This window comes from Cibotium barometz, chromosome 29, assembly GCF_041138505.1.
Source record: "Cibotium barometz isolate CiBa-2024 chromosome 29, ASM4113850v1, whole genome shotgun sequence".
Lineage (NCBI taxonomy): Eukaryota > Viridiplantae > Streptophyta > Polypodiopsida > Cyatheales > Cibotiaceae > Cibotium > Cibotium barometz.
Window position 1 is genome coordinate 5,377,134 of NC_141074.1, and position 24,760 is coordinate 5,401,893.

The following is a 24,760-nucleotide window of genomic DNA, read 5'->3' on the forward strand; positions in this document are numbered from 1 at the left end:
ATCCCAATTCTGGAGTGGAAATGAAGGTAGCAACACATAGAGATGCAGCAAGTAAGTAGAGATGGAGATAAGCACAACACTCAAAGTAGATTGACAAGGAGTGAAATATAAATGAAGTGACATGATATGGTCACTTACACACACGCAAGAAAAAACACCTCCTAAAGAGGGAAAAAGTGTCCCAACCCATTAGCCTATGTCCACACATCACTACCATATAAATGGCAACCTCGGCAGGTGTTGGATAAGCTCTGTTGTCTAGAGCAGAAGATTTCATCAGTAGAAGATTATGCACCTAAGTTTTGCACTCTCCGGAGTACGGTAGATAATGCGTATCAGGCCAACTGAAGCCTTGATGGGGGAGTGGTTTGTACACGGATTGCGTAAAAAGTTTTGCACTCTCTAGAGTACGGGGTAGATAATGCGTATCAGGCCAACTGAAGCCTTGATGGGGGAGTGGTTTGTACACGGATTGCGTAAAAAGTTAAAACCAATATATTTCCTCGGTGGATCTCACAATCGGTGGCTTTGGAGGCCACCGAGGCCGCTAGGCATTTTGAACGTAGTTTGACAAAAAAAGACTCCTACGAAGAGAAAGTACAAGTATGATACGTATTCCTTTGATTTGGACCAGGAAGTAGAGGACACTTTGAACGAGGACTTGGATGTGGATGTGAATGCGAATTCAGATTCAAAGCACCAGAATCTGAAAAAGAAAAGCCAGAAGCTAGACAAGAAAATCGAAGTTCATCGAAGAAACTGCAGGAGGAACTAGATCTAGATGGTTGGTGTACCAAGTGCTCCAATCAAGATTATACCAAGGAAGACTGTAAGTTAACCCCATACTGTGCAATATGCCAGACCACTACTCATGTTATTGCATCTTGTTAATACAATAGCCATGTGCATCATCCACAATGAGCTGTGGAGCTGACACAACCAACAATTCTAGTGCAACAAGTGACTCATGTTAATCTAGTAAGCACCAGCCCACCATTGTATCATTCGTACGAGAGAGGTAGACTAGGGGGAATACCCGAAGGCACTTTTCAATGTTATTACTATAAGCCTTTGGGGCACCGAAAGTCTGAATGTCCAGGTTGACAGCACCAACTAGAGTTACAACATATGAAATCCTTTTTTTTTTAAACTTTTACAAAAAGGATTGACAAGTAGGTCTTGAAGGCTTTTGCTTCCATGAGTCCTCAAGTTAAAATTTGAAGGTTTTTTGCTTCCTCGATCCCTTTTAAGTTAATATTTGAAGGTTTTTTGCTTCCTCGATCCCTTTTAAGTTAATATTTGAAGGTTTTTGTGTTGTTAATCTAACAGTTGAATTCCTTGAAAAGCTTTTACACAAACTTCATATGATGCAAAATTCATGTCTCTAATATTTGAGAATTTGTATTGTCAATATAACAATTGAATTCCTTGACAAGTAAGCTTTCTCTTTTACACAAAATTCATATGATGCAAAATGCAAGTCCATAATATTGTTAATTTTAAATGCTTATGTAGATTAGTAAAATGCATGTAATGCATGTCCATAATATTGTTAATTGTAAATGCTTGTGTGGATTAGAAAATGCATGTCCATAATATTTCTAATTGTAAATGTTGTGTAGATTAGTAAAATGCATGTATGCTGGGTAGCTAGGAGATGCTGAATTTCTTAAACGCTCATGGAGGATTTTAAAAATTGCTAAAAATCCCATCACAAGGGTTTGCTTAAATTTGTAGTCTAAATGGATCTATTCGAAATCTTTTTGTTGGTCCCTTTTCATGTCTTGTTTCATGATATTGAGTCATTTGCTAAAAGCTAATTCTCAATAACCATGATTTTTAGGGTTTATATAGTTTCTTTAAATTGACTGTTAGAAAAAGCACAAGCATAAGAAACTTTCATGGTTTTGTAGGTGCTGGCATAAATTGGGATATGAAATAGTGTTCTTCTCCTTCTCTTTTTTTCTTCTCCTTCTCCTATCTTTTCTTCTTCTTCTTCTCCCTCTTCTTTCTCTTCTTCTTCTTCTTCTTCTCTTTCTTGTCTCTCCTCTTATTCTTCTCCTCCTTCTCTAGCTATTCTTCTTCTTCTCCTCCTCCTCCTTCTCTCTCTTCTTCTTCTTCTCTTTCTTCTGTGTTTTCTTCTTCTTCTCCTCCTTCTCTCTTCTCCTTCTTGTACCTCACACACGTAACACTACCACACCACCTAATGTATATCCCACATGCTTGTTTGCATAGCGAAGAAGGTATAACATGCACAACGGGTGAGACTTATCTTCAAAGTGTGGAAGAGGGAGAGAGGCTTCTCCTTGTAGATGTGGCCGATGCGTTTGTCTTGTGTTGAGGAGTTCACAGGTGGTTGGATGGCCAGTGTCAAATTACGTGGTTGGTGTCAGTGTTGGCCATTTCTTGATCATTGCCCTACTCTAAACCGGTGTCCCTTATCAGGTCTTGTGCCCGTCACTTTTGTTACATCTGTTAGACATGGCCGGGGCATTTAATACTACAATAATCAAAGTTTTTTGTCAGAGCATCGCTAGGGCTTTGATACCACTGAAACAAGAATATGCAGACCTCGAGAAGCGCGTGCAACCAAAAGTACAGAAAACTGAAGAGAACACCATATTGGGTCCCAGCTGCCAAGTGTGTGCCCAAAAGCATCCCCGCTTGAGTATTTTACAATATTTTATTCAGTCAAAAATAGATTACATGGCTATTTTAAGCCCAAGCTTGCTCTACAAGCTTTCCTTTTACAAAAAAATGATAGTAAAATCTTACTCGCATGACATGTTTAGCTCATTGGTGGTACCTGTGTTCGAGAATTTTGGGAGGTAAAATTAGAAGGCGAAGGGCCACAAGCAGGTGGGGATCCTCTAGCCACCCACGATGTAACTTTTTCTTTTTTCTATATTGCGAGGGATATTTTTTAAACTTGTAGATTCCTTCTTCTCTACACTTGGTGTAGATGCATCAACCACAACCATGCCTGATTCTTTCTTTTTCTCCTTCTCTAGCTTCTTTTTGCACTCGTTTATGTAGTGCCCTGGTTTCTTGCAATAGTGACACTTGCCCTTCTTTTTAGGCTTATCACCTTCTTTCTTTGCATCCTTACATAGGGATTCTAATTTTAGCTTATAGCCACCATGCGAAGAAGCTTTACCTTTGCCTTTCTCATTGGCAACAAAAGCTTGGTCACCAACTCGCATAACAGATCTGCTTTGCCTAGATTGCTCTTCTTGCAAGAGTACTGTGGCAAAGCATGTAGAAATTCACAAATGGAAAGCCAGCAACCTATGGGAACCCATAGGAAAAAACACACAATTCAAGAACCCTCATCTGGCGGATCTTCTTGATGTACAAGTGGTTGCTTTCTTAATAGAATATTCTTTTGAAAGATGGAAGCAAGAACATCCAGTGGAGGAAAGAGGTGGCTATACACTACCTCTAAGGTACAGTGAAAGGCCAACAGGATGAGAGGGTACACAATCAGAATGGAGACAGAGCTACCTATAGGTGGATTACCATGCCTATGCCTATGCTTATGGCTATTATTATTCACCAAGGAACCTTCGTGTGAATCCATGCTTCATGCCCTACCCTAGAAGGTGGACCAGGGGAGTCTTCAAAGCTAAACAAGGCAAGGAATCCCCATTGTATCTTTAACTATCCTAAGTTCCACCCATCAACCTTCACAGATATGCAAGCAATGAGGAGCCACCTTAAGAAAGTATACTATGCATGGAAGCAGATACCTGATCCTACTTTTATGGCAATTGTTAGATTTATACAGCTTATTATAACACTTTTAGATGTTCCACAAACATGCATAAAGATGGAGCAAAGAGTAGTTGCTATATGATCTCAAGGAAGGACCAAATGAGGATGTGGTGGCTTTTTATTTCCATCGACTCAGATTTCTACTTGGGTACATGCTCTATGACTTTGAGACTATGGTACATACAGAATTTTGGCCTCCCTACAAAGCTTTCATGATAACTTAGTACTCCTTGGAATTGAGGCATTTACATTGGCAGCATGCTGCCAATAAGTTCTTATAAATCAAAGTCGCCTAGCCTAAAAGTGGTAGGCATAAGAGTTCAAGTTTAGTCGCCATTTGGTTTTCCGACCATTGGCATAGTCCTGCAAGTTGAGTCAAGTTACTAGTTAGTTTTCCAATCACTAGCATAGTCTTGCAAGTTGTGTCAAGTTGCTAATTGGTTTTCCAATCACTAGCATAGTCCTGCCATAATGCATTTGCTTCCAAAATCCTCTCACATGCTAGAGGCATTGCCAGTCTAGGCGTTAGCATGAGTCTAATGTCGCCTAAAATTTTCTAGTCAAGGGCATAGTCTTGCAACACGGAGTAATGCATAAGCATTTCTTTGTACATATCTGCATATTATATACCCAAATATAATAAAATAACATAAAAATTATAAAAAAACTCAAAATCTTGAAACTCCCTACATTCACGCATTGTGCACTTTTACCTTAAGACTAGAAGCTTCAACATTAGAAGCCATCCAAGTACATTTTGGATAGGGGGATCTTGGTGGGATATTCTTGGCCCAAGATACAACCCATCGCCTGGATTACCCCTCAATTTCTCTTCTTGCTGCACAACATGCTATTCATTTTACTATGGAGCATATAGGTTCTAGCATTTTTCAAGTGCATGCATTAGGCATTCTTATTTGTTTATACCTATGCACATGCATATGCACTTAATCTTTGCTTCACCGATTTCAACATCAACAACCAATTTGTATTACAACATCATGAAGTTGTCTTAGTATCACTCACAAGGTTATTCCACTTCAAAAGGCTCTATTCATCAACACAATTAAGAGAGGTTTTTAACTTAATCTCAATAAATAGACAACAGTGATGATTCTACAACGACAATCCAATGATGTCTTTAGTGTAGCTAATCTTCAACATCCCCTGGATTTTGTTTTTCTTTGCATAGGCCAGAGGACGGACCTACTTGAGGCAGGGGGGGAGATGTTAACCGTCTCTCTGATGGTGGGATTAACTGGGTAGTTGGCTTAGGCAGGCCCACCAATAAATTTTTTGACGGCCATCTAAGCGTAACAAGTGATTGGCATCATCAGATTACTCTAATTGGGTCACTTGTAATGTTTTGTCCACATGAGTGGGTTTTTTAGCATTTCATGTATTATCTTACGAATTTTTCCTGCTCAAATGAGCACATCACGATGTCCGAGCTAAGTGTAATGCTGGCATCGCATACACATGTATACTAGTGTAGATACACATAGTTCTCATTTTTACACAATGGTTTTCATCTATAGGGGGATGATTGTTGATTGGCCTAAGGACATCCAAGTTTCCTAATCCATGCTATTGTGACTAAAGTTAGGGCTAACTAACACTCTTTTCCCATTCAACATTCTCACCCACTAGAAAATCTAGCCATACCTTCTGAGGTGTCTTAAGAGAAAACATTGTATATCCTATACATTTTTAGAGAAAAATGTATATTCTATACATTTAGGGAATTTATCCGGTGTGTAAAGTTTATTATCATGACTCTCAACATTGTCAAGAGTGCCCACATTGTGTATAATGGCAATGTAGGCCCCTTACTGAGAATTTTTTAGAATCTTTGAGGAGTTTAGAGTACGCATGTGAATGTCCTTAATCTTCTAGACTTTTGTATAGGTCATGGTTAGAATGTAGGACTATACTAATGGAAACACTATTATCAACCTCATAGGACACGAATGCATCTCCCAATGTGGATATGTAATAAGGTGTAGGAACAACTTTAGTCATAGATTTTCTAGGTCCTATAATGGTATAAGGCTAAGACATCATTGAGGCTCCATAGAAATCCTCAGTAGACATCATTTAGGCTCCATAGAAATCCTCAATTTCACTCTTAGTAGTTGATGATGTCTAGCTTGTTACATCTTCTGTGGATCATTCCTCTAGCTCCTTCTCATGGACCAAAGGGATGTGTTCTAGTAGGTAGTTACTATTCCCCCCTAAAAAAATAAAGTGGTATTCCTCCTCTTTTATGTGTTTAATTAGTTACTCATGTCATGGCTTAATGTCATTTAGTGATTCGATCAACAACTCGACAATCCTAATAGTTCTCTCTTGAGATTACTTATCAGGGTCCTTAAGGGGTCTGAACAAGAATCCTCAGGTGGTGCCTTGGTTTTTGTGCCTACGATTAATTTTTAACTTCAATAGGGAGGTCCTTAGACATAGTTTCATCATCCGATCTCTCTTCTTGGATCACTAGGTTCCCCTTGTTCTTGCCCATGTAGTGAGAATAGACTTTCTTTTGGTCACTTGTAACAAGTGTCTCCCATGTGGGTACTTTGATTTTGAAGACAAACTTAGAGGTTTTATGTGTAGCCTTTACCTTCTATAAGAAAGGGATCTAAGAAAACTTAGAGGTTTTATGTGTAGCCTTTACCTTCTACTATAAGAAAGGGATCTAAGAAAACTCTCAGACCAATGCAAGAGAGAGCTTGAGTAAGGGAATAGAACTCATTGGTTGGAGTCCCCACAGCTAGACTCAATGGCTAGAGTCGCGATAGGTTCATGAAGAAAGCCATGAAAGCTTGTGTAAGAAGCTGATATAGGTGGCATTGAAAATGTGAAGTAGGTAGGCATATGATATTAAATTGTATAAGCTGGTTGCCGTTCGGATGGTATTCTATTCTTCCACGTCGCGACCGATCATGGCAACCAGGCCACACACTCCGCAGGTGAAGCATCCATCGCAATGTCTTCACTGTGTGTCTGTCAACAGCTTTTGGCGCCATGTACATGTACAGCTCCCATCTAAGGAGAGGAGAACGCTCACTCGAGATGAAGCACGTGCGGTGGTGTTGAAACCCTCAACGCTTCATTATCCTAAACCAATCGATTTCGCGATCCGCCGTAAAATGCCGTACATACGTCGTACTCTGCACGGCCGCCGTACACATCCGTGCATCTCGGCGCCAAAAAGGATGCATGGTTGGGAACTTTGTGCAATCAGGGAGGAGAGCTCAGACATCAACGAGAATCTTCTAGAAGAAGAAGAGCTGCAGGAAAAAGAGTCAGCAGATGACGATGGCGGTGGTGGACCGACACTTGGTATTGGAGTCTATGCTAGCAGAGCTCTTGCCGTGGGGGAGTTGTTGCCACCAGAATGGTTGATTTTGATCATGTCGTGTGCAGTTGGCCTCATGACAGGGGTCGGAGTTGTTTTCTTCAATCTTGGGGTAACCTGAGTTCACCACCCATATCTTTTTTTCTGTACTGTATTCGCCCTACTTTAGATAGTTGCAGTGAGCTGAACATTGTAACGGATAACCTTAGTTTAATCAATGCCTGGGATGTGCCATTGAACATTCCGCTTCATTAGGCCATCTTTGATTTGCCATTAAGCAATTACTTGGCATAGCTGCGTTTATTATGGTTACATCTGATCTATAAGCCTGCAAATTTAATGTCCAACAAATGCTTCATTTATGTATAAGGCAAGGCAAGGCATATTCCTTTGAAAGGAGTGCATCGGTCAGCCTGTTATTTGTTGGACTTCCTTCTTGCCACCCCCTGGGCCAGCCCACCCACCTGCCCTGGGAGCCTGGTTTGTTTTATCCTATCTCCTCAAGGATTTCTTTCTAGGTACTTGAACACGCGCAAACCTGTCTCCCCTTGGCCTTCTGTCTTTGTCTAAGCAGAGTGCTCCTCCTCAATGAGGAGATCAGAACATTGAATATATGCATGCTGGTTCATATAGTCCGACCGGTGTCTGCTTTGGCCACGCACTGATATCTGTGCTGACAGATACGTGATGGTTGGCCCTTGGCTGTGGTGAAATGGACCTTGGGGAGTGGGAGTGGGAGTGGAAGGACCTAGGGACCAAGCACATTCACCCCCTTCTTGGATTACAACTCGGCCCTTCTAAGGCTACTTGGTATGGAACATTCCCAATTCTTTAGGGTTGTTTTGCCAAACGAATTGTGCATGAACCAACATGAGCAAGGATGGCTTCAAGCCATCCATGAACCTAATCCTTTGACCTGACGGTCTTACCATGCATAAGCAAGAACTTTTTGAAGGGAGCGAGGTAGTTGGTTACCTGCTTGCCTTGTCTCTTTGAGAGAAGTTCTCCCACTGTTTTGTCAAACTACGCCGGTAGTCCAACAGTGTGAGCTCCTTAAAGGCTGCTCAATGACAGGCCTCCCAATTGTCGATGGGATGGATCTAAGTGGAAAGTGATCGACAGATTCTGACAAAAAGAGGAAAGTGATTGATGGAGTTGGACCAAGAATGACAGATGGAACTGGGCGAAGTATTCGTCAGAGCGAGACAAAATTAGCCAAAATCGGATGGAACTAGACAGAAGTCTTGAAAGGGTTCTTGGTTTGGTGAAGCACTGAATGCATATTGAGGTCAAGAGTGAACATTTAGCCATTATGCTTTCATTTTTATATTAGTAAAGCAAATACTTGGCAAGGAGGGGATCCATCTTGTTCATTTGGGACAACAGCAGTATTCATGGGGATGATTGTTCAGTTTCCATTCTTTATGCGATCCCAAATTGCTTCAGCAAGGCTTACCTGTCATTGGTATAGAGCAGATTTCTCCAGAAATCTTGACATTGGAATCTGGGCTTGTTACCTGACATCAGTATCTGAGCACGGTTTCTCTACCATGTGACAGAGGTGTTAAAGGTGGTATCGTGTTTTGGGGATTATTCAGTCAGCTAATCGATTTGAAATGTAAAAGTTGAAGACGTAGATTTTCTAGGACAGTAGATATCCTCTCATGCATCTTTAAAGCTCATGGTTCAAAATATAAAGCCACACAAAGATCCTTTTGGAAGTTGAGTACACAAGTGGACGTGCGAGAAGATATAGTTTCAGATCACAAAGTATAATATCAGATTGTAACTGTTTCGTCGGCTCAGGTGTGCGGTGGTGATGCTTTGTTTGATAATTTGCAGTGACGAAAGGAGGACCAATTTGTGAGATTTTCTCCAACCATACCATCTGAGGTCTGTCTAGTTGAACATCGTTTTCACATAGTTGGTTTTGATGGTTTGCTTTGGGAGCTCCCACAAAAAAATTTCTCTAGATATGTTGAAGACTTGCCTCAGTTTTCAAAGGAGAAAGCCCAAGTAGTTGTCATTGCCAATGCCCAAAGCTTCTTAGAGGAGCAAGACCAGACAATTTAGGAGCTGATTTGGCTTCTTGTATCCTTGTACTTGCCTATTTAAGAAGCTCTCTAAAGAAGAACAATTCATGGGATTATGCATCATTTTGAGCTCTCCATCTAAGACTCATTAATCTTGTTTTACATCTTGGTTATGCTTTGAATTATCATCATGATGATTATGAGTTGGGATCCACCTTAATGCTTTGATTCTCATCATCTTGTCAATACTCATCATTGAACATTTGGTATTAGAGCTGGCAATCTGATTAATCACCACTAAACCTATCATTAAGCCAATAAAATATGCTTAATCTCTTCTTCCCTTCTCTTCCTACTTTTAAGGAAAGTTCTCTGCTGTAGTGGAGGAACCCGTTCACTGCACATAGTGCACCATTGCCCAAAAAATCTTGTAGGCATCTTCATCAACAGAAGGCGCAACAACAACTCCACGCTCAGCCACGAATTCGTGCAGGTTTTCAGTGCATTATCAGAAAACTGCCAAAAGAGGAGAAATCGACCATTTGCCGGCTACGCAACATTCTAATTCCTCCTAGCGGTGAGAGGATCTCTAGACAAGCAAGGTACATATGAAATTTCATGCCTAATAATGAAGAATCGGAGCAGTACCAATCAAATTCCTGGTCGCCTCTGTTTTCTGAGCTAACTCTGATTAATAGAGCAATTAAGGATGATAATGATGTTGTTATGGGTCATTGGTGGTTCTAGCAATCAATTAAGGTGTGGCTAAACACCTTTTCATCATCATTTGAAGAAAGCCCCGTGATTTGAAGGCCAAAATCAACCCTCCAAAGCTGGTCATTCTCTGCACACAAAACATAGAGTTAATTTTGATAAATCGACTCTTATAAGCACTAATCTCTGAGCTTATGATTGATTCTTGAACTACAAATCTCAGCCAAAGGAGTTGCTAATCACTCCCTCAATTGCTCATTACATCATTTTGGTTGATACTTTGCTCATCTGATGCTTTCAATTTACACAACCTTTTTGGTATCACCATATGTATTTAAGTAGGGAGCTCATAATGCCTAGTGATGGGGAATCATCAAATGCAAAAATATGTCAAATATGGGAACACCATCCATAGGTTGAAAAGAAAAAAACTCAAGAAGAAGGTCAAGAAAACCCAAACCGCATTACTACTAATATGCAAAAATATTAGGGTTTTCAGAGTTCTTGTGCAACCTATGTAAAACGGTAGACACTGCCTTAGTTATAAGAGGTAAGATCCCCTTCTTTATCATTTGGTTCATCATGGAGTTCACTAAAATTGAGAAATTTTGATGTCAAGAGTTTTCACACCTGGCAAACAAGGGTGAAATTTGTTTTAATGAAAAAGGGATTGTGGAACATAACCAATGGGAGAGAAAGAAAGATAAATACAAGAGAGGGAGAAGCCATTTGGATAGCAAAAGGGGAAAAAGTTCTCTCTATTATAGCATTGGGATTGACGAATGAGTGTATTCACCACATTGATGGAAAGGAAACCTCTTTTGAAGCTTGGGAAGAGCTTGAAAAACTATTTGGAAATCAAGCCAAGAGCTCTAAAATCATTGTGGTTATTCAATTGTTCGAGCTCAACCTAAAAGTGGGTGAATCTTTACTAGCACATTTGGATCACATGAAAAGTCTAATCACTCGATTAACTAATATTAAAATGAACACTGAGGAAGATGTAAGTGATGCTCTTTTGCTCAAAAGCATGCCTCAGGAAGACTATGCCAACATAGTAACTACTCTCAGCAATCTCCCATCTCCTAAATTGGTTGATATCATTGCCTCCTTATTGGAAGAAGAAAAGAAAATCAAACAGAAACAAGGGATCTTCAAGCATGATGAGGCCTACTTCACCAAGAAGACTTTCAAAGAGTCTACATCAAAAGCTACCTTCAAGGCCAACGTGAATTGTCACTTTTGTGGCAAACCTTGCAATTTAAAATCAAACAGAAACAAGGGATCTTCAAGTATGACGAGGCCAACTTCACCAAGAAGACGTTCAAAGGGTCTACATCAAAAGCTACCTTCAAGGCCAACGTGAATTGTCGCTGTTGTGGCAAACCTTGCAATTTTGAAAAAGACTGCTACCCGTTGATTGGGCTTTCTAAGTTTTTTGCTCATGTGAATCATAATCCATAGTAAGTCATAAAGTTCAACTTAGTTCTCACTACTTTATAAACCAGATAGTCCAAATTGAAGTAGGTACAAGGATGGGGACATAGGTGTTGACACTAGGAGGTGGTCAAGCTATGTAGCTTCCCTTTGACTACTGTCATGGATGAGGGTCATCAATTTGAGGGAGGGATTGTTGGACAAATTGATGTATTTGGGAATGAGAGATATTGAGCAAATAACCTTTTAGTCATTTGTCAAAGGTTGAACACCTATGTGAAGTCTAAAACTAGAGAGTTAACTAGGGAATCTCTACAAATGGCACATGCAAGTTGATGGTAGATGCCTTGAATCTAGCTGGGCTACAATCAAGGAGAGAGAATAGTGGAGGAATCTAAGGAGATAATTTAGGAGCTTATTTGGCTTTTTGTATCCTTGTACTTGCCTATTTAAGAAGCTCTCTTATGAACAACTTGTGGGACTATGCATCATTTTGAGCTCTCCATCTAAGACTCATTAATCTTGTTTTACATCTTGGTTATGCTTTGAATCATCATCATGATGATTATGAGTTTTGATCCACCTTAATGCTTTGATTCTCATCATCTTGTCAATACTCATCATTCAAAAGAAATTAGTAGCAAATCAGCATGGAACAGAAATGGACAGGTTTGGGAGAGTTTTAGACCAGTTTTGGGTTGCCTAATCCAAACCAAAAGGGCCTAGGGTCCAGTTACATTTTCAGCTTAGTATGGACACGTTTACTGACTTTTTCACACTTTTTTTTAGGGATTTGAAAGGTCTTATACTTTGTGTTAGTTGTAGGGTATTTTTCCTTTAAAGTCCCTCAATTCTCATGATCACCTTGAGCCCTCTCTTAAGCAAAACACAGCCATAGGTGAATTGTAAGTAGCGGAGACGGACTGATCAAGATGGAAAGGCATTGAGGTCGAGTATCACTTTGTGCATGAGCGCATCATCCCCAATGGAGAGATGGACATGGTCTACAAAGGCACATAGGGCTTTAACATAACCTACTAATTAGACAAAACCTTGGATGATTATTTTGTGTGAGTTTGGGCGAGAGAATCATACTCCAAGGGCTCAATGATAGGGTATTTCTTCACTCTTGGTTTAGGGTACGTTTCTTGGATTAGCAAGGAGCAACTAAATGCGGCGTCCTCTTTGAGAAAGATTACAAAGTCACATGTTTTGCATGATGCAAGGCTGTGGCACACCTACAAGATACGGGGTGGGCTCATCCATCGTGAGGGTGGTGGACAGCCATGTGGGTAGTTAGGCGGTGTTAGGTATTTTTTTGGTAATATTTTCTTGGCATATGTACACACTCATGCATGGCATTTACAAATAAAGGGTGTCCATCTCCAAGGGCTAAAGGGGGTATAAGGCCACATGTGAACGGATCTAACAAAAATATGCAATGTGTACAGTTAGTTATTGGTTTACCTTGATAAATGGGAAAATGGAAGGGGTGTGAGATGAGAATCAGTTTCACAAGGCAGGTTTTAGCACTATCACATGTGGACAAGGTTGTTGACAAATAATGTGAGCATGCAGAGTACTATTTTTTTTTAAAAAGCTGGACAGGGACCCGTTAGAGGAGGTCAGCTACATTACCGGTCCTTGGCATTTCATGGGAAACAAAGGTATTTGTGGTCCACAAGATGTTATTAAAATGGTGCAAAGTCTTCCTTGAGAGAAAGAGTCACCTTGGGATTTAATACAAGGCTTGCTAAAAATAGAAGGTGGCCTTGGATTGCTTCAAAAGGTTCTTCAACTTGCCTCAATTTTCAAAGGAACGCCGCGTGGAGGTGGGGGTGAGCTCTTTGGCGACCTGACAACCTTGGAAGTATCATAAATATTATAATGTTTCTTTTTTTGGGTTTGAACAGGCAGCGCAGCTATACGAGTATAAGAGGAGGAGGGGAGCGAAGGCAGAGGGGGAGAGAGAGAGAACTCGCAGCTCTAATGCTCCCAGCGTGCCCCATGTGATAGGGAGAGCTGCGTGGTTCTGTAGCTTTCAGAGAGCTTGAGTTCTAATGCTCTTAACGTGGACTGCGCAGCCAGGTGTATTAAAGTGTGTGGGAGAGCTTGAGTTCTAATGCTCTTAGCGTAGTCCAGGTGTGTAGAGAGGAGGAAGAGCAGCGTAGTTCTAGTGGGGGAGAGTGAAAGCTCGTTTCTCTAATGCTCAGAGAGCCTGCGCAGCTATGTGTGTATAAGAGGAGCTGTAGTTATATGTATGATAGGAAGAGCTTGCCATTCTAATGCTCAAAGAGCTGCGCAGTCCACGTTTTCAGAATGTGTGACAGAGAGAGCTGCGTAGTTCCAGTGTGTAATAGTGAGAGCTCGAGTCTCTGATGCTCTCAGATAGCTGCGTCGCTGTAGTTTTAGTTGTGTAGAGAGCTCGTTGCTCAAATGCTCTCGTAGAGCTGCGCAGCCATGTGTGTATAAGAGAGGTTGGGGAAGCTGTAGTTTAGAGTGTGAGTAGGGAGGGCTCATTGCTCTAATACTCTAAGAGAAGGTGCGCAGCACGTATGTATGAGTGTGATGGGGGAAAGCTCGCAGCTCTAATGCTTTCAGAGAGCCTGCGTAGCCAGCGTGAGTAAGAGGAGAAGCGCGGACATGTGTACAAGGAAAGCTGCATGTACTTTGTATGGTTGTGTATAGGAGGGGAGGAGAAGCTGCAACGCCACTTGTATGAATGAAGAGAAGGTGCCACGCATAAAGAATACGGCTCTCTGTCATGATGACAGCCCATGCAATGTAAGTGACGGCTGGCCAGTTTTTTTTGTTCTCTTTTTTGTGAAATAACTCATATATATATGAGGAATCACCAATTTGTGGCATTGGAAAACCCATGTATATGATAACCAACTCTCTGATTTTGTGGAAAGCTCATGTGTATGAGAAAGACAGCCCTCTGGTTTTGCTTGAGAGAATATGTATGTATGGTGGTATGCTTCTTCAACAGACAGACTGAAGACCATAAAGTGATTGTGCCTCCTAGTCACACACTGCTTGCCAGGTTGGGAGAATTGAAGTTCCTTACTGATGTTGTCTTTTCTTGGGAAACTGAAGTTTTGCAGAAAGCTCATACTTGATGGAATGTAACCTTGTTATGTCAAGTGGTTCTCTCACCATTTCTCTGTGGTGATCATTTGCTTATGGCTGTGAGCCTATTTCATAATAAGGGTGCACCCCTATATGCATATGTATCAATTGAGTAAAGGGTGGCAGATGTTGATGTGCCCATCTCCCCTTGCATATCTTGATCAAATGTATGTAGGCTCCCTCCAGTTACTTAGAAAATTGAATGAGGGTAGAGACAAGGTTTCATGCTTAAGATGTTAAATGTTGTGTCAGCTCACTGAGTAGCTGACTGGTGCCCTTTTTTCTTGATGTTGGTGTGTACTCCGAACTGTGGAAAGGCATTGCTATAGAGGTGTTCCGTGTTTCTCCGCCTCCCTTCACAGTTTTTGGTGCCCCCACTGAGGAGCATTCCAAGAACCTTCAGTTTACAAGACTGAAAACATGTGCATGTGATTAATCTCAGTGAATGACTGCTATGCCAGGACAGTTGTGTGACAGATGCCTTCTAAAATTGTGCTATATTAGCTTGATTTGACAGCCAGCTGAAGTATGGTTTGCATGCTGAAATTCTTGGGATTGGTGCCGTTTCAGAGTTGATGTGTTGCCTAAAAATTCTGGTAGAATTGGGAAATTAGCCAGTCGTGCCAATTGGGAGTTGGATGGCCACTCTCAATGGATAATCACAATGGACCTCAATCCGCTCAAATGTTACGCCTTTTGCAAATCTGTTTGAAGGGTGATGCACGGAGCTGGTGTAAGGGTTATGAGGAGGAATTGCAGAGGGCTGATCCACCTATGCCATTGACATGGGATAATGTCCGACAAGCTTTAACAGCACAGTTTGTGAAGGTGAAAGATCCAGACAAAGTTTGGCATGAAAAACAGAAATTGAGACAAAGAAAAGCGGAGCCCATTGATGATTACATCAAGAAGTTTTCCATATTATGGGAGAGCTTGTGTCAAGCCTTGCAGCCACAAGTGCCCCCACCAGATATGATGAAGAAGGATCGGTTCTTGGTTGGCCTCAAGGAAAACCTGCGTTGGAGGGTAGAATTGAAGAAGCCAAGAACATACGAGGATGCATTGGAGGTGGCAAGGAACAAAGAGTGGAAGTTGAATAGACTAACTCAATTGGGAGTGAGCTCACTACCTATGGTGTCAGAGATGAAGCAAATGGATTCCATGCAAAGTCGGGTTCCAGAGGAGGTTCATCCGGCAGATGCGGTCTCAGTAGCTACTCAAGTTGTGCCAGCAATGGTCACTACTGCAGCACAAGATGATGAACTGAGGCAGGACTTGAGGCAAGTGGTTGATTTGATGAAGAATCTTAGCCTAAATATGTTAAGCAATGTGGGAAATAATCGAGGTCGTGTGAGACTTGCAAATCAGCCAGGAGGTGAAGGACAACCAAAGAATGGTTTTGGTGGAGAGAATAACGGCAGGGGTTGGAGGCAGTTGCCCACATGCTATAACTGTGGAGAGCTTGGCCACATCAGCCCACAATGTGATAAACCACCAAGAATGGGTGGAGATATGTATCCATTGCCTGCACAGTTGCCGAACCGGTCAAATGATTATGGCATAGAGATTAAGGGTGAGGTAGGACCTAGTGGATTGACCAAGGAGGACAAGGGAAAGACAAAAGTGTTAAGTGTAGTCACCTTGGAGAAGGCAGCAATGTTGGAAGATACATTAGTAATGCCTATTGGGAAGAGAACTACAGAGGATAAAGAAGGAAGAAATGAAGCGGGTCCCAGAAGGAAGAAAGGGAAGAGTCATGAGGGTGAAGATGTGAAAGCTAAAAGGAAAAGGAGAGCTCGCCGAAAATTTCACGTCTCAGATTTTTCACTAAGGGAAGGGCAGGATAGCTATGACTTGAAACAGGACCTGAGCAGTAGGAAGGCAGACGTGACCTTTGGACAACTAGTGGAAATGATACCGAAGCTGAAGCGCCAATGGAAGAAACTAGTCAGCCCGCTGGGGAAGGAACCCAACAGAGGGTCAGTGAGAGTGTTGGCCATTGATGAGTCATCAGACATCTGTCCCATAGTAGATGTTTGGCACAAGAGGAAGAATCTTGGGCAGGGATACGTGGATGGTGGTGCACAAATTTGTGTAATCACTCAAACATGTGTAGAAAAGATGGGCCTGACAGTAGAAGGAGTCTCAGGATTCCGCATACGACTGGCAAACCATCAAAAGATAAAGTGTCTAGGGGTAGTGAAGAGCTTGGAAATCGAAGCTTATGCAGTCAAAACGGTAGTAGATTTTCATGTAATGCCAGCAGGATTAGGGGCTTATCCTATCATCCTTGGAAGACCATGGCTACGCGCAGTGCGGGCCGTTCAAGATTGGAGACACGGTACAATCAGCTTATACGGGGAGACAGGGGGCAAAAGATTATTTGACATGAGTAGCAGGAAGCCACTAGATGAAGATTTTGAAGAAGGGGAGAATTCAAGTAGTGAAGAGTCTTCCACTGTGTCAGATGGGGACAGTGGCACCACCACTAGTAGTGAGGGAGAGGTAAATGTGGCATTTTTGATGGTGGACAGGGTCTTTGAACAGACCAGCATAGTCGCATCCATGAAAGGGATTGAAGATGAGTCCAAGGGCCCATATGAGGTGATTGAAGAGCTAATGCAACTCCAGGTGAAGCCGCACGAGAAACACGAATTGATGGCCAGGATGATTAGCACAGATCTCTCAGTCGTGGAGAAGGAGAAGTATTTAAAGATGTTGTCAACATATCCAGATTTATTCATCACATCTTATGAAGAAGTTCGGGGCTTCAAAGGGGAAGATTTGGACATAGAGCTAAAGGAAGGAGCCAAGCCAGTATGTCAAAGATTAAGGAGAATGGGTCCAGAACAGATGAAGGCTTTGCGAGAAGAGGTGGACAAACTACTAAAGGCTGGTTTTATATGCCCTGTGGAGACAACAGAGTGGGTGAGCCCAGTCGTGGTCACTCCAAAAAAGGACGGAAAATGGAGGGTTTGTGTGGATTTCAAACCTTTGAATGCAGCCACAAAGAAGGATCCATACCCACTACCTTTCATTGATCAAATCCTGGATTCAGTGGCGGGTCATGAAAGATACAGTGTGTGTGATGGGTTTTCAGGCTATTTCCAGTTGAAGATTGCTCCAGAGGATCAGAAGAAAACTACTTTCATTACGCCATGGGGCTGCTTTTGCTATACAGTACTACCATTTGGGCTAACAAATGGTCCAGCTCACTATCAAAAGAGAGCAAATTGGGCGCTTCTGCCATTCATTGGAAAATGTGTACAGGATTTCATTGATGATTTTTGTGTCTATAGCACATGAATGGATCACTGTGAAAAGCTGGAAATGGTGCTAGAACGATATAATGATTGTGGTGGCCAACTCAATCCCAAGAAGTGTTTCTTTGCAAAACCAAGGGTAAAATTGTTGGGTCATATGGTGTCTGAAAATGGCATTGAGGCTGATCCAGACAAGGTCAAGGCAATCATGCTTCTTCCTTCTCCAGAGTCTACAAAACAGTTGGCAACATTCATTCAGAAGGTAAAATACATGGCAAGATTCATTTCATTGTCCTCACAGCTTTTATATCCATTACAACAGGTGGCAAAGCACGATCCTTTGCAATGGGATGACAAGTGTGAAGAGGAGTTTCGGAGAGTCAAAGAAGTCTTAGGGGAGATGACAGCGGTGCAGGCTCCAAATTGGGAACAGGTTTTTTATGTGAATCCTTCAGTAGGAGAGGATGCTATTGGTGCTATGTTGCTGCAAAAAGGGAAGGTGAGCCAATATATGCACCCTGTCTATTGTGCTAGTAGGGTAAAGTCAGTAGCAGAGAGAGGACTGTCAGAAATAGAGTTGGTGATGGTAAGTGTGGTGTTTGCTTGCCGACGGTTTCGCCAATATCTTTTGACAAAGCCATTTGTATTCCTAACTAGCTACACATTCTTGCCTCAGCTCATCAATGGTGTAAACATGTCTAAGGCAGTGAAAAAGTGGGTGATTGAATTGCAGGAGTTTGAGTTCTCTTTCTTGGTGGAAGAAAGCAACAGAGCTACTTTGGCAGACTTGTTAACTTATAAGGAAAACCCTCTGCTTGTCAAAGAGGAAAGTGTTAGAAAGGTAGAAAATGTGGCAGAAGTAAGCAATGCTCATGTTTTGTTCTTTGATGGTTCATACAGGAAGAGCCATGATGCAGCTTCTGGTGGTATAGCTCTTTATGACCAGCAAGGTAAGCTGATTTGTAAAAAGGGATTCAAAGTTGATGCTCATACTAACAATGAAGCAGAGTATTCTACATTGGAAGCAGGGCTAAACATTTGCATTAAGCATGGTGTAAAGAGACTATGCATAAGAGGTGATTCTCTACTGGTGGTAAAACAAATACTAGGAGTATGGAAGAGCAAGAACCCTGCATTGAGGAACAAGTGTTTCAAGATCAAGAGCTTGTTGAAGGAGTTTGAAGCATGGGGCATTCGGCATGTGGAGCGTTCTCTTAATACAGAAGCACATGAAGCAGCACAGGGAATGATTGGCGAGCTATATGTGTTAAAAGCAGATCTGCCACTTTATCGGGGTTGTGAAAGTCTGACACTGGAAGAAGAGTTTTTGTTGACAGGAGTCATTCCCAAGGACATTGAGAAGGCAAAGAAATATGGGTTTGTACGCAGAGCTTGCAAATACAAGCTCATTGGTGACACCTTATACATGCAAGGGGCTGACTTGGTGTTAAGGCGTGTACCATGGAAGGAAGAGCTGTACAGAGTGCTTGAGGAGAATCACGAAGGAGCATGCGGTGGCCACTTTGCATTTAAAATTACATTGCACAAAATCTTACAGGAGGGTTACATATGGCCAAGTATACAAAAAGATGTGCATCACTGGTGTAGCTCATGCAAAAGGTGCCAGGCATTTGGGAAACGAATTTTAAAACCAGAGTTGCGCAAGACAATCTTGGTCTTTGACATTTTTGAGAAGTGGGGAATTGATGCAGTAGGACCCTTACCCATTACCAGCAGGGGGAAGAGTTATATTTTGACAGCTGTGGATTATCTTTCCAGGTGGGTAGAAGCTAGAGCAGTGAAGCAAATTACTGCAAGAGATGTTGCAAAGTTTGTTTATGAAGACATCTGCTGTAAATTTGGGGTGCCCTTGGAGCTTCTTTCTGATCAAGGGCCTGGTTTTAGAGCTGACTTACTAGAATACTTGTGTGCCAAAATGCGGATTAAGCATAATTTTACTACTCATTATCCGCATTGAATGAAAGATTCAATGGTGAACTTGTACACATTCTTGCAAAGGTGACAGAACATCAGGGCAAGAATTGGGATCTGGAGCTGTTCAGTGCTTTATGGGCTTATCGTACATCGGTGAAGACAAGCACAGGTTTTACACCTTTTCACTTAGTGTATGGCAAAGAAGCTTTGTTACCTGTGGAAGTTGAATTGCCTGCAGTTAAAATGTTAGAAAAGCTGCTAGGGCCATCTAGCAACACATTTAAAAAGAGACTCTTACAGTTACAAGAGGTTCAGCTGGACAGAATGAGTGCCTTGGAACATTATGAGAAGATGCAAAATAGGGCATTGACAAAGATAAATGAGAAGATTAAGAAGAAGGGTATTGAGGAAGGTGATTTGGTGCTACGCTATAATAGTAAGCTGGATAAAACCTTTCAAAAGAAGTTCCAAGTGAAATGGGAGGGGCCCTTCAGAGTGATGAATTGCTTTGCTAATGGCACATATCAATTGGCTGACCTTGATGGGACCCCACATGTATCAAGGGTGAATGGTTTGCGTCTCAAGCTATATCATGCACGACTGATGATGGTAGACAAGGATGAAAGAATTGAAGAAGTGAAAAACAGTGTCTTTGAGAACATGGCAATATCAGATGCATTGAGCCTCATGACACTGTTTTCTGCTGACCATGAATGATCTAGCAGGCTAGGGGATGGGTAAACTATGTTAGGTATTTTTTGGTAATATTTTCTTGGCATATGTACACACTCATGCATGGCATTTACAAATAAAGGGTGTCCATCTCCAAGGGCTAAAGGGGGTATAAGGCCACATGTGAACGGATCTAACAAAAATATGCAATGTGTACAGTTAGTTATTGGTTTACCTTGATAAATGGGAAAATGGAAGGGGTGTGAGATGAGAATCAGTTTCACAAGGCAGGTTTTAGCACTATCACATGTGGACAAGGTTGTTGACAAATAATGTGAGCATGCAGAGTACTATTTTTTTTTAAAAAGCTGGACAGGGACCCGTTAGAGGAGGTCAGCTACATTACCGGTCCTTGGCATTTCATGGGAAACAAAGGTATTTGTGGTCCACAAGATGTTATTAAAATGGTGCAAAGTCTTCCTTGAGAGAAAGAGTCACCTTGGGATTTAATACAAGGCTTGCTAAAAATAGAAGGTGGCCTTGGATTGCTTCAAAAGGTTCTTCAACTTGCCTCAATTTTCAAAGGAACGCCGCGTGGAGGTGGGGGTGAGCTCTCTGGCGACCTGACAACCTTGGAAGTATTATAAATATTATAATGTTTCTTTTTTTGGGTTTGAACAGGCAGCGCAGCTATACGAGTATAAGAGGAGGAGGGGAGCGAAGGCAGAGGGGGAGAGAGAGAGAACTCGCAGCTCTAATGCTCCCAGCGTGCCCCATGTGATAGGGAGAGCTGCGTGGTTCTGTAGCTTTCAGAGAGCCTGCGCAGCCAGGTGTATTAAAGTGTGTGGGAGAGCTTGAGTTCTAATGCTCTTAGCGTAGTCCAGGTGTGTAGAGAGGAGGAAGAGCAGCGTAGTTCTAGTGGGGGACAGTGAAAGCTCGTTTCTCTAATGCTCAGAGAGCCTGCGCAGCTATGTGTGTATAAGAGGAGCTGTAGTTATATGTATGATAGGAAGAGCTTGCCATTCTAATGCTCAAAGAGCTGCGCAGTCCACGTTTTCAGAATGTGTGACAGAGAGAGCTGCGTAGTTCCAGTGTGTAATAGTGAGAGCTCGAGTCTCTGATGCTCTCAGATAGCTGCGTCGCTGTAGTTTTAGTTGTGTAGAGAGCTCGTTGCTCAAATGCTCTCGTAGAGCTGCGCAGCCATGTGTGTATAAGAGAGGTTGGGGAAGCTGTAGTTTAGAGTGTGAGTAGGGAGGGCTCATTGCTCTAATACTCTAAGAGAAGGTGCGCAGCACGTATGTATGAGTGTGATGGGGGAAAGCTCGCAGCTCTAATGCTTTTAGAGAGCCTGCGTAGCCAGCGTGAGTAAGAGGAGAAGTGCGGACATGTGTACAAGGAAAGCTGCATGTACTTTGTATGGTTGTGTATAGGAGGGGAGGAGAAGCTGCAACGCCACTTGTATGAATGAAGAGAAGGTGCCACGCATAAAGAATGCGGCTCTCTGTCATGATGACAGCCCATGCAATGTAAGTGACGGCTGGCCAGTTTTTTTTGTTCTCTTTTTTGTGAAATAACTCATATATATATGAGGAGTCACCAATTTGTGGCATTGGAAAACCCATGTATATGATAACCAACTCTCTGATTTTGTGGAAAGCTCATGTGTATGAGAAAGACAGCCCTCTGGTTTTGCTTGAGAGAATATGTATGTATGGTGGTATGCTTCTTCAACAGACAGACTGAAGACCATAAAGTGATTGTGCCTCCTAGTCACACACTGCTTGCCAGGTTGGGAGAATTGAAGTTCCTTACTGATGTCTTTTCTTGGGAAACTGAAGTTTTGCAGAAAGCTCATACTTGATGGAATGTAACCTTGTTATGTCAAGTGGTTCTCTCACCATTTCTCTGTGGTGATCATTTGCTTATGGCTGTGAGCCTATTTCATAATAAGGGTGCACCCCTATATGCATATGTATCAATTGAGTAAAGGGTGGCAGATGTTGATGTGCCCATCTCCCCTTGCATGTCTTGATCAAATGTATGTAGGCTCCCTACAGTTACTTAGAAAATTGAATGAGGGTAGAGACAAGGTTTCATGCTTAAGATGTTAAATGTTGTGTCAGCTCACTGAGTAGCTGACTGGTGCCCTTTTTTCTTGATGTTGGTGTGTACTCCGAACTGTGGAAAGGCATTGCTATAGAGGTGTTCCGTGTTTCTCCGCCTCCCTTCACAGCGGGATAGAAGAAGGTGGACAAGATAGCTAGGTTTGGGTTACCAAGGCGGGCAAGTCAGCCATAGGTTGGGCAGAAGAATCATTTAAACTGGCCTTAACCGAAGGGATATAAGTTCCTACTTACCTTACTGGTCGTTACTGCATCAGCCCATTGAAGGTCAACTGATTGTAGATTTCCATTTGGCCATTTGTCTGAGAGTAAAAAGCACTTCTTATGATCCCCCGGTCTAGAGGGCTGGAGGCAAGGGAGGAGGTGGTTGTGAAGGAATGGCTCTTGAAATCTGTTGAACAGAGCCTTGTATAGTGTACCTATCAGAGGTATTGGCTGGTAGGTTAGCTGTTTGGACATGTATTACAGCACACCGAGCACCTTTTTGTATTTTTGCGTGAAGGTGAGAAACCACTAGAAAGTTGGGAATTCTTGGATCACCTTTAATTGTGAATTTTGGGGTATGTGACATTTCTCGTAACGACAAACATATACATCTGATAGGTCGGAACTTGTGATACTGCTTGTTCCCAAAAATCTATGTTTGCTCCAACTAAAAGATTGACCATAAAATTGCATCCAAACTTTTCAGTGTTGGATGATCAAATTGGCTTCACACTAGTCACATGCGGAAGCTTATGATTATCATTAAGCACATAAGAGATTAATGCTAATTATACTCATCATGCAAACACGCAAAAGACAAGATAAAGACCTTATCTATTGTATCCAAACTTTTCAGTGTTGGATGATCAAATTGGCTTCACACTAGTCACATGCGGAAGCTTATACATGTGATTATCATTAAGCACATAAGAGATTAATGCTAATTATACTCATCATGCAAACACGCAAAAGACAAGATAAAGACCTTATCTATTGTATATTGCAAAACATGAGTATTATACAATGAATATCGTGGATCTTAAAATTTTGATCATGCATGTCATTATATGATGCATACTAAAGATCCACGCAGTCCTCTACTTGCTAAGGCACAAGAGAAGCTTCTGTTGATCCACCAGCGTTGCCCTTGCTGCCTTGCGGTCTCTAGCATATGGACCCCCCTTGATCTTTGCTTGATGATAATTATTGAAGCCAAATGCCTCCTTTAACAGGCCTGAAGTGGGAAAGTGGTATGCAGGTCAGTTTCCTCTTTTCAGCCCACAAAACAATGTCCAAATAAGTCATATTTTGTGTCCAAACCTGTCAAATCTCCATCGGATCTCCTCGTGATCGTTCCTTGTATGAGACTCGAAACCTGCAAATAAACAAACAAACAACAAGGGGGTGTAGGCCTGACTCACCTCCCAACCATGAAAGCCGTGGGCAAGCCCATAGTCTTGGCTGTCCCCACCGAGCCACGAGCTGAGCTAACTAGGTTGACGTACCGACCATTCTTCTCCTCGTGATGTCCCATACCGCCATGAAGCTGCCCTCACGGGCCTCGAGATTGCTGTCGGCCTCGGCTGATTAAAGCAGGTGCATGTCTGCACTAGATCTAGGCTCCAAGACCATAGAGCTCTCACAAACTCGCGAGACTCTCTATATCACTAATGACTAACCTTGGCCACCCTTTTATAGGCTCTTGGCTGGTCATCGGGCGTCCACACTTGGCCGCCCACCTGTCCATACTTGGGGGCCCGCCCGTTAGTCTATCCCTAACTCAGCTCGCCAATTAACTCAGCTCGCCAATCAGCCTGCCTAGCTCCAAGCTTCCCCAAACCTCGAAGCTAGTCTTGTGTGCGTGTAGCACACGGTAGATACACACTGTGCACATGACATACTCCCCTTCCTCTAAGAGCTCACTAAAAAGCCAGGGTAATCTCTCTGAAGAGTAGTCAATGTCTCCCATGTAGCATCCTCCTCAACACGATCCTTCCACTTGATCTTGTATTCCGTGATAAGTGTATTACGCAATCTTCTTTTACGAAATCCAAGAATCTTTTTAGGTTCGTGCGGAACAAATGTCATGTCCTCGACATCTATAATTTCTTGAGGAGTAACTAACTGGTCTGTTCCACCCAGTACTTCCTTAAGTCTACTGACATGAAATACAGGATGAACTTTCACATGAGAAGGCAAATCCAATTCATATGCAACTGAACCAATCCGTCGTGTAATACGAAATGGTCCACAGTATCTAGGGGATAATTTCGGAGATCGACCTGTTCGTAAAGTCTCGGAATCTTTCGGAACTCGCAAATATACCATCGTTCC

The 24,760-nt window shown here is 42.1% G+C and overlaps 1 protein-coding gene across 6 annotated transcripts in view; it reads left to right on the forward strand.

The window, feature by feature from the left end:
- The first annotated feature begins 6,520 nt into the window (after window positions 1–6,520).
- CLC-E (chloride channel E) overlaps window positions 6,521–24,760 on the forward strand; it is a 77,201-nt gene continuing 58,961 nt past the window's right edge. For 5 of the 6 annotated variants that reach the window (XM_086822773.1, XM_086822775.1, XM_086822776.1 and 2 more), the window contains exon 1: window positions 6,521–7,244. In XM_086822773.1, coding sequence (XP_086678899.1) covers window positions 6,684–7,244 — 561 coding nt within the window. In that variant the 5' untranslated portion in view covers window positions 6,521–6,683. The remainder of the gene's footprint in view (window positions 7,245–24,760) is intronic. The other variant, XM_086822777.1, reaches the window with a different exon arrangement.